Source organism: Ammospiza nelsoni, chromosome 1 (assembly GCF_027579445.1).
Source record: "Ammospiza nelsoni isolate bAmmNel1 chromosome 1, bAmmNel1.pri, whole genome shotgun sequence".
NCBI classification, from domain to species: Eukaryota; Metazoa; Chordata; class Aves; order Passeriformes; family Passerellidae; genus Ammospiza; species Ammospiza nelsoni.
The window spans coordinates 54,827,239-54,847,265 of NC_080633.1; the positions used below are offsets into that span (position 1 = coordinate 54,827,239).

The 20,027-nt window shown below is 35.4% G+C and overlaps 1 protein-coding gene across 3 annotated transcripts in view; it reads right to left on the reverse strand.

The window, feature by feature from the left end:
- The window catches only part of POU6F2 (POU class 6 homeobox 2), a 317,708-nt gene that overhangs the window by 246,831 nt on the left and 50,850 nt on the right, over positions 1-20,027 (reverse strand). For 2 of the 3 annotated variants that reach the window (XM_059484279.1, XM_059484270.1), the window contains exons 1-2: positions 12,728-12,739; positions 9,414-9,585 (exon numbers count right to left, since the gene is read on the reverse strand). In XM_059484279.1, coding sequence (XP_059340262.1) covers positions 9,414-9,579 — 166 coding nt within the window. In that variant the 5' untranslated portion in view covers positions 9,580-9,585; positions 12,728-12,739. Of the gene's footprint in view, positions 1-9,413; positions 9,586-12,727; positions 12,740-20,027 lie in introns of those variants that run through there. The other variant, XM_059484261.1, reaches the window with a different exon arrangement.

Here is a 20,027-nt window from a genome sequence, read left to right on the forward strand (position 1 = left end):
TTCTCCTGATGTCTCTAGTTGTTTTTGTTTTAGTAACAATTACCATTTATGTTCCTTATTTTTTTTTTATTTATGATAACCGTCTCTAATTAACAACTTTCCCACCTTAATGGAAGTTTTACGTACATTGCACCACTGACCTTCCCATGGCAGCAGAGGTGGAGTTGCAGAGCCTTAGCAATGCTCATGGAATACACCTGCACAGCAAAGCAGAATCCTAAAGTAACCCCAGGACTCGGTCCATAATTCATCGTTTGTTAAATATGAATGCAGCATGATTATAGAGTGGTTGCTCCTTCCTGTCGTATGTTTCCTCGGCTGATTTTAGCTCCACAACACAAGAAACCGCTGTAGAGGAGCGATTGAAACAAGTGCAGGGCCCAAGCTAGCTTGCAGGTATTGCTAGGATGAATATCCTGTTGAAATCTATGGTTTTCTGTGACGGACAGTCACCTGAGACCTGTCAGAATCTGGCCTCAAGTTTATTCAAATCACTGAGGAAACAGAACATCTCTACACCATGAGAATAAATCCTAACTGTATGCAAAAGAAAATAAAAAAGCTACTCCATATAGTATTTGCTCAAGAGATTAGACCGAATTCAAATGATTTTTCTTCCTCTCCAGTTAACAGTGCTCTACCTGAAGAAATAATTACACATGCTTAATAGTACAATATATTAAAGCATGCCTTAAGGTATGTTAACTGAAAAGCTTAATTCTGGCTTCTTGATTAAACAGAGGTTTTTGATCATCCTCTTCAAGGAACAAACTCCTCCAAACACTAAGCTTCAAACAAATCAAAGAAGCCTAAAGATCTGGACAGATGGAACCAAATGCGTTTTGCAACTGCCCATGACACAGCTGGATGTGTTTCCAGCTGTGCACACACACCAAGGAGCAGAAGAGAGGGGAGCAGCTCCAAGCCTGGCTGTGAGGAAGAAGAGAAGACAGGAAAGATGGCACTTTTGCTTTTACCAATGCTCTGCTTTACAAGCCTTGGTGTTTGTGGCGATAATAACAAGCTAGGGTGGGTGTCCAATGTACTCTGGGAGAGGACTTCCTTCAAAGGCCTCTGGAAAGCAACTGACTGCTAGTAATTCTATATTCAACAACTTAAACCCAAGATTTTAAAATGTAGGACTATGACAGATAGGAGACTGAGCTAGAAAATGAAAATTATTTAATAGAATCTCTAATGGTCACCAAACCATACCGCCACTATCTGAACTGAAAAGCACAAAGATGTTCCTAAAAGCCAATATTTTAAAAGTGAATGCTACTGCCATCCTGTAAACTCCATGCTAGTCTTGAAAGAAGGAATCTAATGATAAATAGCTGTAGAAAATGCAGTTCCTAATGCAAAAATCTTTATTACTTATTTGTGTACCATTCAAATCTTCAGTGTAATGTGAAATTGTTTTAGGACTCTGAGTTTTTTTTATTGCATTAAAATAATGAATGTCATATTTCAGTCACACTAGCTGTTAATGAATATATATTACATTTGTTTTATATATATATATATATATATATATATATATATATATATACAAATATATATTTAACTTTTGTAATCCATTTCAAGTAGGGTGATTACTCTGTTTTGTGAAATGTAACATTTCCGTAAGAAAATGTCAAACTGTCCAGAAATTAAAATGATGGTTTACCTTTCTGAAAAAAGGACATCTGAGAAGAAAAACAAAACTCCCACTTTCCTAATATTGTATATTCTTTCTTGTATATTTATATATTTCTTTTTTTATGTATTTCTTTCTTAATATTGTATATTCTTCTTTTTTGTAAATTCTAAAATACAACCAGAAATCCAAATTTCTTTTAGGCATAGACAAGTAGTAGTTTAGAGTTTAAAAAACTTGCTTTAGAATACAGGGGTGTGCATTTTTCATTGATTTGGTAGATACAGATATCCCTGAAATCTAGAGAACAAACCCAATTTTAATCTCCCTGAAAACAGCACATTCTACCTAGACAGACAGGATGAGGTACTATTCTTCTTTAGATTACATCTGCTTTCAAAATAAAAGGGCTTCTGAGAGCATCAAAGCAGTATCACAACATAAAGCAGGACATGTCACAATACAAATCTTTCTTTGTTTCATACTGATATTGATTTTGATTTTTAGATGGTGGAAAAAGAGAAAAGCAAGACTTTGTGGTTTAAAAATACCAAGATATTTACATGAAAAAATAATATTCCTGTTGAAACCTGCAAATTATGACACATTTAATTTTATACTGATTTTGTCCCTGTTTAGCATTATTTTTCTCATTTCATCGTTCGAATGTAGCTGCTACCTCTGAGTTTGTCAGAAATATTTTTGTAACTCACAAAATAATGTTATTTTGTAAGTACTAATGGAAGTACTAGTGGTAGTCATGTAAAAAGTCAGAAAACAAACCATTTGTGGAAGAAACCTTAATATAATGAATATGCAATTAAATCAAAGTATAAAAATCCAAAAAGCTGATGTTGCCATCCTTTGACCATCTCTCCCCCCCAAAAAGGGACCACAGATGGTTGATCCAGCAGAAAAACAGTTTCACAAGAAAAAAGAATTAAAACAAAGAAGAACCTACAAATGACAAGGAAAAAAAAAACCTAGGAAGACAACACAAGGAAAACCATGTGCTACACAGGATATTAAAGAGAAAAATGATCCACAGGAGAATGGCAACTGTTACTATGAGCTTCCTACAGCTACCTCTGCCTTTAGATATTTTTAAAAAATTTATTAACCTGACAGCAGGAAACTTTATACAGATTGCCCTGACAGGGTGCCAGTTTGGTATAAGCACTTGCTGCCTCTTTGTTTAGCATAAGGAAATCCAGAGAGGTGTTAAGTGGAGCCATGTGTACATTTGGGCAAATCTAACTTTGCTGCCATCTGCCTCACCTGCACATTCCTACGGAGAACTTGATTAATCATGCGAAGTCCAGTCAAAACATATCATTATCCTTCCTTTTTACATTTGTTTCCTTTCTAAATGTGCAAGTGTCTGATCTATTATTAATCTCAAAACACAAACTGGCAAGGATCTCAATCAAAGAATCTAACAGTTCTTTCACAAATTACCTGTTTATTGTTTAGTAGCCAGCACGTCCCCTTTGAAACAGCCAGCCATTTATGTTGCTTTTAAACAAGTTTGTTGCTATTTTTATAACTTCAGAGAGAAGAAAGATTAATTAAAAATTAACCTTTTGTCTTTCAGTTATACCAATTACATACTAGGATTTAATTGGTTTTTCCTTCCCTCTCTAATGTTAGTTGTTCTATGTATAAATACAGAAAATGAAACTTCAAGACTCATTTAAAAACACATAGCATACACTTAAAAAAACCCACTATTAACTTAACCTTATTTCAGTATAAGTTTTTTCTTTGTTTTTTATTTAAATGGTCTGTCTTTGTCACAATTCAGGGACAGCTACAAGTCTCCTCTTTATTTCCATACAAGCAGGGCGATTTATTAGTGGGACTGCCATACCTGTCCTTTATCAGCCCAATATTGCTTTCATCACAGGCTAAGTGACTAAAGCTCTGGTTTCCCCAGAGCTAGAGCATATGTGCTAGCACCAGTACCACCACAGCCTGAGCTACCTGCAGTACCTCAGCACAGCAGGAAAGCTAAGCTGAGGATGGATTTTCTACCTTACCATTCCATCATGCTTCATGTTTAAATTGTCATAACATCTATTTTGGTTTTAATGGGCCTTTACTCCCCATTCACAAGTACACGTCCCACTGACAGAGTAAGACTTCTGCCAAGAAATCAGACAACAGCATTATTCAGAGTAATTCAAGTCCCTGTTTGCAAATACCTAGTTAAAAATGCTCATGTAAAATATATCCTTCAGAAATAACAATCAGTCACATAGCCAAATCTCTGGGTTCTTTAAAAACTTACTCTTTGTTTAAGCAAGACATCAATAAATTTTACAAAACGAATTTACAAGACTCTATGATGACTCAGTCCTGCAAACATGCCACCCATTAATGTTTCTCATTGACACAGTCTTTGTAACTAAATAGGGCTCCTAATACACAGATTATTTGCTTTAAGGAAAGTACCACACATTCAAGCACTAAAAGGATCAGTTCTATGGCATGGATAACTGATAGTGTCTTAGAACAAAGCACCCACAATGAGGAAATTAAGGAACAAAATTATGTGAAGAGAGAAGAATCTTTACATGCAGAACAAACATATTTCAGGTGTTATGTCTGAGGCCTCTAAAAGAAGGAAGGAATATAGGAAGAACCTCCTATCAGAACAGAAATATTCACTAGTACTTTAAAATGCATCAAGAGCAACAAATACACATTGCCTTCTTCCACTGAAATTACCAAACCTTAGCAAACTGTTCCTGATGGGCAGAGATCTTATAGGCCTTTAAAATTTGAGACTATAACCAAACCACTGAGAATCATCCTTAAATAGACTGATGAAAGGAAAGCTCATAGTCTGAAGGCCCCCACAGGCTAGATATACTGTTAAGGATGATAATGTCAGCTTCCTCACAGCAACCTGGCAATGACCTCTGCTCTGACCTGCAGAGACCACTGTCTCAAGAGGTAAAAGACAATTTAGTCCTTTATCCTTTGTAACTGAAATTATTCCAGTCCCATAAATTCTAATCAAAGCAACTCCAATTAAAAAAAAAAAAAAAAATATATATATATAACATATGTTTCTTTAAAGACTAGTACAAGGGATCTACTAGCAAAACATAATCAGCCAGAAACAATTTCTACCTTGTTTCTCTGCAGCATATACATGTATGGTTATATAGAAGGATGCACACAGTTCTGAAACACAGGTAACAATGTGGGAAAGGAGAATAAAATACCAAAGCCAATGCAGAGGTTTGAAAATAAAAACTTGTTTATTTAAATGCATGCAGATTAATTTAACTCCCATATCCCCACTCCATATTTTAAGCATACACAGCATTATGAAAAGATCAAAAGCCCACTAATGAACCAAAGAAAACCACAGTCATCAGATCCAGCACAAGAAACTTAAGATTTCATTTCACTGGAACAAAACCTTGCCAGCAAAGGAAAAAAAAAAAAAAAAAAGATTAGCAGTCAATTTTTTTTTCTGTCCTGAAATAATTAAATAGGAAACACTTCTGCTCCAAAATTAGAGGCTTGGTATTGCCCTCACTATACACTTATAGCTTTATTTATTTTTGATTCAGAGAACTACAGACTGAATCTCAAAGAATAACTTTTTATCATACAGTAAAATTACCTTAATATGCGAGTGCATGCACTCCCAGCTTTTTTCCCCCGTCATCTAATTATGTCACAAATTGCCTTCAATTAAGCATTAATTAAGGACTAGATCTAACTCCAGGAAAAGTCAGCCTCAGTCCACAGGGAGTTTTGATGATTGGATCAGCCACTTCATTCTTGGGATTTTTTTACCCTACTGAGAATTTTATATACAACATACCCTTGGTGTCTATACCAACTTTTGAATCTCAACAATTTATCACACAGCTAAACATGATGGGTGCTTTTTTTCCTTCTAAGATTTTTTTTTTCAGAGCAATACTTCATAATTTATACTAGAATTGTTTGAAAATACATTAAAAATGACAAGTAGAATTAGTTAAGTTAGGATCAAATACCAATATGTTTATTCAAGTGAAACTGCTACTTTAAGAAAAGCTTTCTTTTGGAAGACTGGTGGCATTTGGCCTGGGCTAGTATTTTGAAGGATATTGCAGAGTAAGGCAAGTTGATCTGAAAATGACACTGCCAGAAAAGTCAAGAGCCATACTCAATTTCTATGTTACTTAATTAGATTCTGTAGTTAAAATAGGAGCTATTACTTCACAAATATTTTTAAAATAAATAGCTCACCACAATATCTCTTACAAAGCAACTTCACAATCTCATACTGGGATTTCTGTAACAAAAACAGTGTAACTATGCTAACCCACATTTCAAAATTGTATGTTTGAGGTAATGAGTTTCAGGACAAATTCCTTTACCAACATTTTGCACCTAATTTTTGATGAATTTCTCTATTTTTTTCTGGTTTCAGTATCAAAATTCTTTAGCGTGAAGTTAAAGAATGCAAATTCAAAAGAGTCCACTGGCGTAAATGCACAAGTAGAGGATTACAGACTCCTGGACTACGGGACAGCATTTTCTTTCAAAGAGAAACAAATTCTAAAAATGAAAAAAAAGAAAAAAATTCACCACCACCAGGAGAAAACAAGCCAGCAAACAACAGCAACCCCTCCAATCACAGCAACTCCTGTCCTCACCCACAGGGAACAGCTGCAGCACAGTGGCAAAGTGCATCTTCCCAGACACCTGTACACCAATTTCAGGTGGAAGCTATTTCAAGTCATCAGGAACTTTTACTTAATGCCGGTATTTCTGAGACTTAAAATGCTGCAGCATTCATCCACTTTGTTACTGATAGCAAAGCACCCATAAGAGAAACAAAAGTTTAGTGCCTCTCTTGAAAAATAAGTACAATTAGTTGTGCTCCTGCCTTTTCCTCACTGGCCGCAGGGACTGTTAGTGAAAAGGTACCATTTTGACTGGTAACAAATACCCACTGTTTCCATGGCATGCAGTGAAATACCAGAACAAGGAAATTTGAGAATAAGCAGGTAAATTTTAGGAAAAGGTAAAGATGAGAAAGGCAGGCCTTTGCAGAAAGAAACTTATCCATCAAAAGAAGCTAAGCAGAATGTGTCTGGTAAAAGAAAAGAAAGCTCTTCGCATCTCATTGTTCAAGTCTGTTCATCTATATGAAAATAAGACTCATGAGATATTGCTAACATCAACAAAACACACAAATGCTGGTCATTCTTTCCAACTAAACCAGTACATAATTTTCACAAATCCTTAAAATAAATGAAAAGCAGCAGTGTAGAAAAACTTTGTTCTCTAGGGACCTGTCTCCTCTTGACTTTCTAAAATGCTCCTCCCTCACCTGCTTAAGAGATTTTGGAAAAATTTTCACACAATATGTATTAATTGTTATATTTTAAAAAGATATTTATTATCTCCCATTACATGAAAGAAGGTTGAAGGAGAAAGTTGTCATTCTCCATGCCAACACCTGTCAATATGTTTACAATAATTTAAGTTCAGACACTGCAAAGAAAAGTACAAAGTATGCATTCCTAACATGCTATTCATAGTATTAAACAAAGAAAAAACTATAGGGTGGTGATGTTCCATATTTATGTATCAGAGCTTTAACACAACTGCACTTGATAATTTTTAGTGTTTACTGCAAATCTACCTTAAGGGATGCACTGTGATATAACATCTAATCATCTTTATTGTACATTGTCTCAATTTGATCCTCATATGTATCAAAATTCTCCCACTATCATTTTTTTTGTTATAAAAGTTACAAAAATTAATTGACAAGTACTGTTGCTAATAGATCTGTAGCATCTGTCATAATTCTAACAAAACCTCAATAAATGGTAAAGAAGTTCATACTGAAGCAGCTGGACTATTTCACCTACTTTTGTTTACTTGGGGACATCTTTTTAGCAGTATAAGGATCAGACTAGCAAACATCTTACACTCATCAATAGAAAAAGCACAATATATGAATTTTTAGCTTTTTCACTTGTGCTTTTAGTGAGATAAATTATATTTTCAGCCCAGAAAGGAGCAAGATATGGTTACACATCATTTCTATATCACACACGACAACTCTAATGAAAGTGTCTGTGTATATTTCACTACCACTGTAGAACATCCAAATGACAAGGGCTCAAAAAATATCCTGCCTTTTATTAGAATACTTGCCTGATCGAAAAACAAACAGACATTTCACTATCCTGAAATTAAAAGCTCATTTTTTGCTTTCTATATGCCTGGCTGTATTTAATAGAGGGAGCCTAAACATTTGAGCAAATAAAACATATAAACACAGCTGAAGATATTTATATTACTCTAGATAGCCTTTTGAATTTTAGACATTATAATTCTTTCCTGGATAAAATGGGCAAAAATAATGATTATATGCTTTTTGAGCATTCAAACTGCTAATGGAAATTATGTTTTCCATGGAAACAAAGATTACTAAGAGGGTGCTTAAAAATGGATGTGATATTCAGTAACAGTCATTACTACAATCCAGAAATTAATTTTTTGGGGGTGTTTAATTATTATTTTTCCTGCATCTGTAGTGAAGTTATTTATTAAAACATTCTCTGCTGTATGTTTCAGTAATGTGTAAAGAATATTACAATATACAATTGCACGTGTTCTTTTGTTTTTAAAAAATCTTGCAGCTCTTATTGTAGGTAGAATACTGAAATCTGAACACTGCTACAGATTTCCTTACAGATTATGAAATCAAAAGTTGAATCTTAGAAAATGGGCTCTCACCCCCTCTCCCTTAGAGCAGCATTCCCTTTAAACAAGACCTTTTTCCCTTTGACTTCCACCGATAGAATAATAAAAAATAAGTAAGTGCTCCGTTTTATTAAGGTTTGTCTCAAGTCACAAATAGAAATAATTAAAAGGGACTTCTTCAGGAGTGTAGTCCTTCTAAACCCCAAATGTCACAACGTACCATACAGTGCTGCTACAGCTCAGACACCTATCAACATCTATCACTCAAGCACGCGCCTCAACAGCTCTGCTCCCTTTTCTGATTAGAGATCAGAGTTGCTTGAGTTGGCTTACAGGGTGTCATCCGTTTGAATGACAGATGTCTGTGTTGGAGTGCCACTCTCACTGCTTTTGTTTTGATTGTGAAATGTTACACTTATCTGGCGCAATTTAGACTATTCCAAAATGAATTAAAAATCAAAAGGAAATCTCTCTTTCCACGGGCTTGAGGAGGAATATTTAATTTCTAATTTAAATTCCAAAAACATTAGCTCCACGTGCAATACCCTTGCTAGGCTTTGTTTACTCAGTATGAAGTGTTTTCTACAAGAATCTTTCAGTTCTCTTCAGTCAGATTTATTTTTACTATTAAAAAATTTCAACTTTTCAGTTTAATCAAGCCTTGGAAAAAGCTGGTAGCATGTGCAACACACCTGCACCCACAACAATAATTGTTAAAGTACTCCAAGAAAATGATACACACACACACACATGCAGACACAATTTTATGTTAGAGTCCATGGTTCAAAATATTCATAAAACATCTGCAACTTGCACTAAATACGTCCATTGTTAACAAAAGTTTTCAGGACTGATGCTGTCATTCTGGTAACCAGTTGCAATAGGAACAGAGGACTCTGCATGCTCCAAGCTACTCTTTCCTACTTACAAGAAAATTGAGCGAAGATAAAAAAAAAAAAAAAAAAAAAAAAAGAACAGGGGAAGATTGCTCTTCCGGACAACATGGTAGCAGTGAAATGAAATACCTAGACAGACTTACCGAAGAGCTTGCTGGGAGTGTCCTCGCTGTCATTTGATTCCACAGGCGCAAGCAAGGGCTCATTCAGCTCGTTGTCTGAAGTAGCTGCCTTGTCCTCACCTCTCAACTCTGCATTCATTTCACTCCGCAGTGACAGCAAGGGCTTACTGACTTGTCCAGCTATCATTGGATCCTAGGATGGGGGAAAAAAAGAGTGAGGGGGGAAAAAAAGTGGCAGCTTTGGTGTGCGTATACTCTCTCTTCCACTCCCTCTCTCTCTCACACACACACACATACACACACACACTCTCTCTCTCTCTCTCTTATCTCTGGCTGCTCCTGCTGTTATTGCTGGCTGCAGTCAAGTGAAGAGCTATTACAGATCCAATGAGTTTTCCATTACTCCCCACCCTATTAAAGCTCAACTAGCATGTGAGAGATTCAGGATGCTTTGGAGAAAAACTTCTATGAAAGCAACATAACCAACACAGCTTTAATTGTGGGATGTGCTTTTTTTGTGTGTGTATGTTTTTACACCTCACCCTGCTCTTAGCATAGTAAGAGAAGAAATTCCTATATGCTCCGATACCACAGAAGAGGAGCCCCCTGTGAGTGCTCCATAGTGATTTAAAGAGGCATCCTCAGCTGTATAACATTAACAAAATCAAATGCACAGTTTCTAGCATTACAGCGTTTCTATGAAAATACACAGCATCAAATAGCCATTTCATTACATACTTTTAAAAGTGATACAATTTTCTTCTAACTCTTCCTGTCATTGGGATACTATACTCCAAAAGTCCATAAAGACACAAACACTGATGTTTTTTTTTGAAAATAAAACCCACAGAAAACATTTTCTAGAAGAAAAAATTAGGGAAGATACTTACACGTACAGTTTGCAATTATTCTTGTGTTTGCACCATTATATGCCCCATACAACATTACACATATGTACACATCTAATTTTTTTTCTTGATGATCAGAATCTTTTATCTTCTGCTCATTGAGGATATTTGGGGGTCAGGTATTATTTCCAAGCACACTCAGTTATTCCGTTTGCAAAATAATAAGCATAATATCATGACAGCAGAGAAACCAGAGTAAAAAATACTAAGAAAGAGAAAAAGAGCAAGTGACCTTGTTGATCTCTCTAGCAGCTATTTATTGCAAAGTTCATGCCTAAATGGTTCTTATGCAGAGAACAGGTGACCAGCGAGCAAGTAGGTTGGCTAGCATGTTCCCTCTGTCCCGTCCTCACATTGGTCGATGTTTGCCTGTGGGTTTTTTAATGTATTCATGTCTGAAAAGTGAATTTGATATGACACATGATAATCTATGAAAATGTTAATCAATACAAATAGTTTAAGCTGTCATCAAATGCTCTTCTTTAGTCAATACTCATACTGCCGAAAACAATGTCACTGTCACTAGGGCTCAATTTGCACAGCACTTAAATATTGGACTCTGTGCATCAATGCACTCCTCTTCAAATACTGTAGGTAAACACATTTTCTCCCTATTTAAGGCTGAAGCACTCAGCACGCATTTAGTTGAGCTGAATCCTCCCTTTTGAATACCTTGATAGGTCCACTGGAGGGCAAAATTAATACTTAATTGAATCTCACAGTCATCAAAATAATCAATACTTTTTTATTATTTATTCTTTACAGTCTGTTGACTGTTTCAAACCTCTGAGGGAATGGTGGAAAGGATTCATGGCTTTGAAACACTGTCATTTAACAAGGTAATTTTCAGTGGGGCATTAGGGGTTGTGAAACATATAATAAAACAAAAATGGAGGCTTATAATAGGAAGAAAGAAAAGAATTATATTTCTGCCATCTAACAAAACAGGATAAATAAAAAAAGCAAGTGCAAGCAGGAGAGGGAGAAAGGAGGGGGAGAGGGAAAGAAAGACTGGCTTTTGAAGGGTTTTATCATATCAAGAGCAGAGCTGAGCTTTCATAATGCTGACATTTCTCATTCTGACAATCCTAAACAAGTGGAAAGGATGAGATCGCAGATATCATCTTTCATCACATTCCCCAGCTTAAGAACCAACATGACAGCTTCTCTTCCCTTTACACTGTTAATTACTAAATAAAATACTGCTCTCTGTCAGCATTAGATTATTGCAGATAGCAACCACAAACATTACTCCATTGTTTTGTTTTTGCCTTTTTTTATACCAGTGATACCTACCTTGAACTCTTCAGAAAATAAATTAGGCTTGTGTCTACATATTGTAAATACATGAAATATAATCAATTTAATCAATTTGGTCAATCCATGTTATTGTCAGGCTAAATTGCTGGCAATTTATTAACATTTCATTTACTGTATTTATTAGGCAGCAACAACCTGAACATTTCTTAGATGTTTCTGGAGAGGAAACAAAAACCAACAGATTTCTTTTGCAGACACTGTAAAAAAACTCAGAGTTGTTTAGTCTCATACTCATAGTGCACTATGGACAGTCATTTACTGAGGCAAAAAATTTGTTTGCTTTCATATACTAAATAATGTATTTTAGCGGGTTTTGCAGCTAAAGGTCATTGTGAACACAAACAGCATTGTTTCAGTCTGTGCTGCTTCTCTCAGTTTCAGCTACTCAAAACTAACATCAAGAGTAGTTACTAACATCCATAACAAACGTGAATCAGGACAAAATTTGACCTTTTTCATCAAAATTTGAGGAGGAAACTAATCATGTCCACAGGGAAAAACCCCTGATCTGAGGACTAACAGCAATTTAATGGATTTAATGGAATCTGTAGGATTCTAGATTAAGTCTAAGTTGCCAGATTCTGAAATTGAATGTATGAAAAATGGGAGGAAAAATAATGTGGGAAGTGTGACAGTGCTAGGAGAAACCTCAGCCCTTCGATGACAGTGAATTCACAGCAACTTCAACAGAGCCAGGATTTTATTTGTTATGTATATCAATAATTTGGCCTCATCTGGAGTACTTTGTTCATTTCTGGTTAGCCCATCTAAGAAATATATATCAGAAAAATGTGTAGTAAAAATGATAAACTGATGGAAAGGACTGGAAGTGCTTACAGAAAAGTGTGACTAAGAATGAGCATGATCAAAGGATACAAGAAAATAAACAGCAGAGAGAAAATGTAGATCAGAAACTATTCACCCTAACTCATCTGAGGAGAAAAGGTTCTCCATTGAAATGGAAAAAAGTTATAAATCTAATAATAATAAATTATATTTTTCCAAACAGTGGGTGGTGGAAAATCTGTTGAACTCATTGCTGCAAGGTATCACTGAGACCTGCACAGCAGTAAACACTAACATAGTCACTCACATGGCTGGGCATACTCTTAGCAGTGAATTTAAAACAGCTTTGCAAACACACAGGCAAGGACTATAAAAAGTGAATTATCATAAACTGCTGCCCCCTCCCTCGGGCAGCACAAGGACCTGTAGTTAGCCCCCAGCGTGGCTCTCTCTGCCAGGTGGGAAATGAACAACAACTTTCTCTATAAACAGACAGATTAGATGCTCTCCAAATTTCTAGTCTACAAGAAGACTAAATAAATCATTTAAATGATGACTTAAGGAGAAGTATGTTTCCTTGAAAAACATATTAGAAATTGGACATTTTTAAACTTCAGGTTATGTCCAAGCCTTCAATTGCTTTCTGTGCTTAAAAACATTCTGTTCTGCAGTGAATTATGCATGATTAAAGACTATTGTTTTTGCAAAACACATAATAAATTGTAATTCTAGTGCACAGCAAGTCGCCCAGTCCACAAAATCCCTTGGTGATCAAAGGGGTTTTTCCTATATTTCCTAAGGACTCCCTAAAAAAAAAATCTGGAGTAGTTGCTATGACAGCTGCAGGCCCAGAAGCCCTCTCCTCTTCTTTTGCTCACCTACAAGTCCATCCCAGAGAGGATCCACAACACTGGAGAGGATGAATTGAGGCAAGGAATTGTGCATGCACTTTTACTAGCTAATACTGTCAGGACCTGTTCTTCTGCACTGGATGCCTGTGGGCTTGACACTCAGCATTTGCTTTTTGGAAGGTGCTATAGGTCAGATTGCTCTTTGCACTGTAACACAGGCTCTTCTGTTCGCTGACAGCCGCACAAAAGTTTCAGCTTTTCATATGCAAAACTGAAAAAGTCTGAGAATGCTTAAAACCAGCAAGATGAACTTCGTCAAAAGGGTTTATATGCTTTAAGTAAGAGGCAAAGGCACATAATGCTTCAGAATTTTAGGGTTCAAGTTTTGAGAGGACTAAGGAATCACAATCCTCTTATTCAAAAGATAACTGTATATACACCACACATGTAGTGACAAATTATACACACATCTCTTGCAGATACTCATATAAGTTGTCATCTATTTCTTGTCCAGCCAGCACTAGTACTTCCAGACTTGCCTGTTTCCTATGAGATCTCCCTGACAGCTTTGTGCTGCAAGTGGTCCTCCTTGCTGTGTGTCTCCCTTAAGGGGTGGCTTATACCTGCTGTAATTTAGTTACAGTGTCTGCTACACCACTTTTCAGCTCTGCCACTCCCTGACGGTTTAACCTGGCTGTTGGGCTTAATTTAACAGTAAAAATCCCGTGAATTTGCAAATGCAAATTACTGTTCTGGTAACACACCCTCTTCTAAAAGCTAAAACCTTTACTTTTTTCTTATCTAAAGGACTGTACGAAGTACAGGACAACATTTTATCACTTTGTTAAAAGCTTTGCCTTTGCTATTTAAGGGTAAAGGTGCAGTTTCTAAGCAAAACTATTTAATAATCAAAGACGGCTTTTAAAAGAAACTGTATAGGGTTTGTGTCAAACATGCCCTAGGCAGAAGTCTAAAAATGAATTACTTTCTTCCTTAATGTAGGACTTGGGTGATAATAGAGCTTCATAAAGGCTTCATGTACTGATTTAGCCAGTGGTCTAAATTTTGTACTTACTGCACCATAAACATTGTTGCCCTGAATGTAATTACTTTCTAAATTCTAGTTCAGAGAAAAAGCAAGAGCCTCTGTTTTGCTTTTTATTTTGCCCTTAGTTTGAAGTTAATTTGCACAGGCTTTTTCCCGCCCTACTGTAGAAATATTAGAAATCAATTTTCTGCTTTTCTTCAAAACATGAAACAAATCCTGCCCAAACGCCAACCCCCCAATCATGATATTGCACAGACTTCAGTCTGGGACATACACAATTTGTTTGAGAGCAAACACAAAAATTCTACTAATAAACATAAAATTTACACTTTGTAATTACTTATTATTCCAATGACTGCTGTAAAAATTTATTCAAACTGTAGCTTTTAAAATTTTTTAATCAAGATAGAGCACAATTACAAACTTGGATAAAGCTGTTCTAAGATGTACCTTAGCTTAGTTTTTGTGTGAGGAATACATTAACAAGACTCTACTGGAAAAGGATTGGATTTCTTTTTTTTTGGTAAATGCCAGAGAAATTCAGGATTACCTTCTCCATTGGTCTTCTGATGAAAAAGTTTTCTTCCTTCATCTTATTGCTTCTAGAGGTATTAATTTTTTCCATAAATAGAGGCCTCTTACAGACAACCTTCTTTGATTCTTTCTTCTTTTAACATTTTTGTATCTGCTGTCACTAATGTGCTGATATTTCCGTCCCAAGCTATCCACAGACTGGTTTATGCAAACTACTTTGAATCAACCTTTTGTCCCCTGCTAGCCTCTGACCATTTCTACCTGCTGGCTCTTATTTCCCTGGAAAAGTTTCAGGGAAAAAACTCATTTTCTTCACAGCCACCTCTACCACCACCTTTAGATGGGTGTTTATAAGCAAAACAAACAAGCTGATACATGATCATTGATCTCTCATCACTGCTTTGATCTTGAGCCTCTATTTATGTATGTATGTTTCTTACCTATATTATTCATATTCAGCTTACTAAAATCTTCTGTGTTACCTCTCCTTTCTCTTACAGCAAAAAAAACTGGTATATCATCAGCTCATCTCACTCAATATGAATATTGTCCCCCAAAACAGTCTCTGGGGTTTTTTTTCAGCTAGAACTGTATTTATTCCCCTCATTAAATTCTCTGTAGCAGAAAAAGAAAGTTCTTCTTTTCTCCGTTTTCTCAATACTAGTGTGGCTTTGGACATTTTGTTTTTTCCAATGATATTCATTTTCACATGTTCATAATATAACTAATTAACAAATCAGTACTTAGTTATACACATTTTATTAATAAAACTGAACTGTAAAAATTTAATTTAGGAAGTCAGAAAAACTATCACTGCCCATGGTACTTTCTTTCATAGAGATATTCTTCTCATGTTAAGCAGAAATTTTAAGACTGTCTCCTTCATTTATTTACTTAATTTTAAGTTCTTAGGAAATTGAAATGGTTCCTGCTAATTAGAATAACACATATCTGACTGAAAACACAAGATTTACAGAAACTTACAAAGCTTTTAATTGTAGCTTCATGAATCTTAAAATAGAATTATTTTTATTTCTTTTTTAGATTAAATTTTAAGTGGCAATGTCCCTTGATTTGCTGTGCCTTGAGACTGAGGTACTACAACGTGTTTTCAAATCATACAAAAATAATCCCTCACTAAACTTTTTTTGCCCTATTTCACTATTTTCCCTAATGATACTATTGCACATATTCTTACACCTATTAAGATCAAGATGAAAGGTTCACAAGAGAATTTCAATTTGCTAATCAGGCTAGCTAGAGGCTGCAGGGAATAGGCACACAGAAGCCGCCTGATAGTAAATAGCTAGATTAACACTTATTTTACAATCAGTTTTGTTTATTGCTCTAAATGTACCCCAGCAATCATGCTACAATCTCCAAAAATGGAAAGAAAGGCAAAGAATGTTGGTTTCACCATAGAAAAAGTAAGGAACAATAATTCATTGTAGGAGACATCTGCACCTCTAGTCCAGAAAAACCATTTCTTGATCCTGCTGGCAAAGAAATGTGCACTAATGAATCCATACCTTGAGTTTTTCCTGACACACATGACACTTAGGGATCACTAATGCCAGAGTACACACAGCACAGAAGCTTTACTCTAAATATTGCTTTAAAGTCTTAAAAGTGGACCTTAATGCTTCTGATACAATTATTAGTCTGATTTAAGGATCATAGTGCTCTTCTTGTTACAAGAACTCTTGTTTATAATTTTGTACCAGTGTGAAGCTATTAAAAACTTTCCTCTATTAATTAGAAAATGAGAGTTTTAATTTTGGCCTTGGTCTAATTATAATGATTCCACATTTGAATTACATACTGCCTTACTGGAAAGGAGCTTGTCTATCTGTGCACATGTAGGAAAAGTTTGTATGCATACACAGGTCAAGAGACAAGAGAAGCTACTGTTCTGGGAAGCTACCACACTCCTCAGAACACATGATAGACAATAGCACACAGTCACTAGTAGAAATAACAAGTCCTGAGAGTGGTGAGAGAAATCAGCCTTCTTCTAGTTAAAGATTCTTGGAGTTGCACAAAACCTGACCCATTTTTTGAAAGCAGACAATCAGGCCCTAGAGATCAGGGTAGGGCAAAGGCAAAACAGGCAATTTTGACTGGGAACAACATGGTGGGGTAAGCCTTCAATAGATTTTTCCCACTCATTTCATAGAATCATTTAGGTTGGAAAGGACCTTTAAAATCATCAGACCACGAGATTTTCTACTCTTCTTTCATCTGGTTTTCTGAAAGAACGAGATGCTGTAGGAGAACAGTTAAATCTCTAGTTAGAAGATGGTCCTATCAGGAGCAAGACTTTGGCTCTTTCTTCATGTGAGTAATGGATGATTCCCAATGCTCTGTCAATTCTATTCTGAAAGAGCCATGTAGGGCATAAGAAAACATCCAGAAAATTTCAAGCCTGAAAGAATAACTAAAATTTTTATACTGTGGGGCCAACTTACCAGAAGACTTGGAAAAAATTTAGTATGAAGAGGAAAGCATTATCTTCCATTAAAAAAAAAAAAAAAAAACCCAGGCAAAACAAAACAAAACATTCTATAAAGGTATTCATTCATTACTCTTATGGAAAAATAGCATTCTATCCTAGTGTAATATATTAGGTGTCTAACTGATCCCTGCTATAAAAAAACCCCAACCTTCTTGTTCACCCTGAAAATTATTTCATGTGGTGGTGTTTTAGTCTCCACACTGACCACATGAGAAGACATGAACCTGTATACCAAATTACAAGTGCTCTTTCATAAGCTTGCCAGTTTTATAACTTGTATTTTTTCTTGTTTAATATTTGCTCAGTTTCTATTTTGAATAACCCTTAAAAACAAGGCCTCTCTTTCCAGATGATAATGCTACATGTGTTAAAAGATCCTTCTAGAACCTACAGTATGCTCTTATCATCATAATCCTTCTGCTCTCCATTAGAAGAAGTGGCCATAACCTCTTTGAAATTAAGAAACACAATAAAATACTCTATGGCATACTTGAGTTAGTCTTTCCAAGGTGTAAAATTTCTTACTAGGATTTCTACCAAAACTAGTCAAATGATAATAGGTTGGCCTAACCAGAAATTTAGGTATGGTATTATATGCAGTTTGTCTATATTTTCATTTTTCAGGCTTTGTCAGCCATGCACATGCTAGAAATTACTTTGGATGAAAAAAATCAAAGCCAAAATTCAGCTAAAATTGCTTTCTTTTAAAATTCAGCACATCCAGAATCACACCAAAACCAAACTTACAATAGGTTTTGAATGTTGATCGGGTATGAGAGAGAAACTTGTCCAGGCTGCATAGAAGGGACTCAGAGTGATTAAAAGAAGCTCTCCTCTTAGTTAAACAAAAATTTAATTTTACATAACATGTCAGGATTTTCATGATGTAAAACAAAGAAACCATTAACTTGAATTTTTGATGATCAAAGCATAGGTTAAACAGTAACCCAGCTCAGTGGTTAATTCAATTACTTGCATTTGGTCTAGGAAGACACAAATCAAGATTCATATTTCAGTATGGATCTCTTCCTTAGCTCTCACCAGAAATTCTATCAAACACCCACAATGTAACACCTTCAAAAGAAACTTTGTTGAAATGGGTACAAATCCCTTATAGCGCAATGAAGAAACATTTTGTAGTGAGAACTTTTTCCTGAAGATTTTTAAAGTAATATAACTTTAGCTCCAGTTTCATAGGGGTTTTTAATTGAATGCTACTTTTTAAATGGTTATAATTTATAATACAATACATGGTAATAACTTAGACCAGTTTGTAAGTTCAGTATCTATTTTTTGCAAATCTTTTAAAATCCTTTACAAATACAGTTTAAAACACTGAAATAAATCATATGAAGCAAATCGTGATTTCACCAGAATATCACAATCAAAAATTGCTGAAAATTCTTCAATCCCAAATTGTTCCTTTTTACCTTGAAGAAAGTCTGTTTTAACTTCTACTTGCTAAACAAGACCAACATCTTCCCAAATCTGAATCCAAACTTAGCATAGCTCAACCTCAATTGTATGTATTATGTGTTAATAAGTTAGTCTGCTCTCCATGGAGTATTTCATAATACAGCACATTTGAATTTCAGTGACAAGTATGGGAAATTATTTCTTTTCTGGCATTTCTACTCATATCATATTTTCTAGAGGTGGAGCTGCAGATTTTCTTTTATCTACTCCAAGCATAGAATAGAAAAGCAATGATGCCCATCTTTTGAAGAAATGGAAAGCCTCTCCTGATCTGAGGCTCACAGACTAAAATGTTATTTTCTCGTTTCCAGATACTAGAAAATGCACTGCAGCTTCCAGGTTAGGAAGAAGAATCCCAAATAGTTTTCCTATCATTCTTCTATGTTGGAATAATATGACAACAAAACCTGCTGCTACAGCTGCTAAACATACTTAATGATGCCACAAATACTGCAGATCAATAATGCAATGCTTTCTATATTTCCCAAGCCTTTCTCATTGATGAATGAGTGCAATTGTTTTTTTAATCATTAAAAAGATCTTCAGGGTTGCTTTTGTTCATACCAGGTCTTCATCAACACCTGGGTACCATATATTTCTTTCCATATTTTAGACCACAACATATTAATTTCTAATTAAATGTATTACTAATTTAACATGCCTTCAACTATCACACAGCTTCATATTTCTAATGTAATTTGCATAAGGACTTAAAGAACAAAGGGTGCTTCACCTTTTTATCACTGGTCTTAATGTGCTGGAAGTGGCAGGTATACTTATACACCCCCCAAGGTAGGGAGTGTCACCTAAGGTAGGAGGGATGTGTCACACACCACACACAGCAACAATATCATGTCTTGGACATATGGGAGGATCTCTCCAACACAAAGCAGTTTTTCTGTTTAATGCTTTACAACAGGAAAACAGCAGAATATTTACCAATCGTTTTAGCTGCAACTACGGTAACCGGATTATCAATAAACAATGAATGAAGCATTTCCCAGATCTGCTGATATTTTCTTACATGAACAGTCCTGTTCTTTACTAGATACTGTCTGGCTGGGGGAATTTTTGGAGGGTTTGCTGCTCTTTTAACAAAAAAAAAAATTGCCATACAATAATTTGCCATTGGCTCCCTATTGTTTTCTGAGGAAACTCCTTTGAAACAAACAATATTTTAAGGAAGAAAAAATCAGA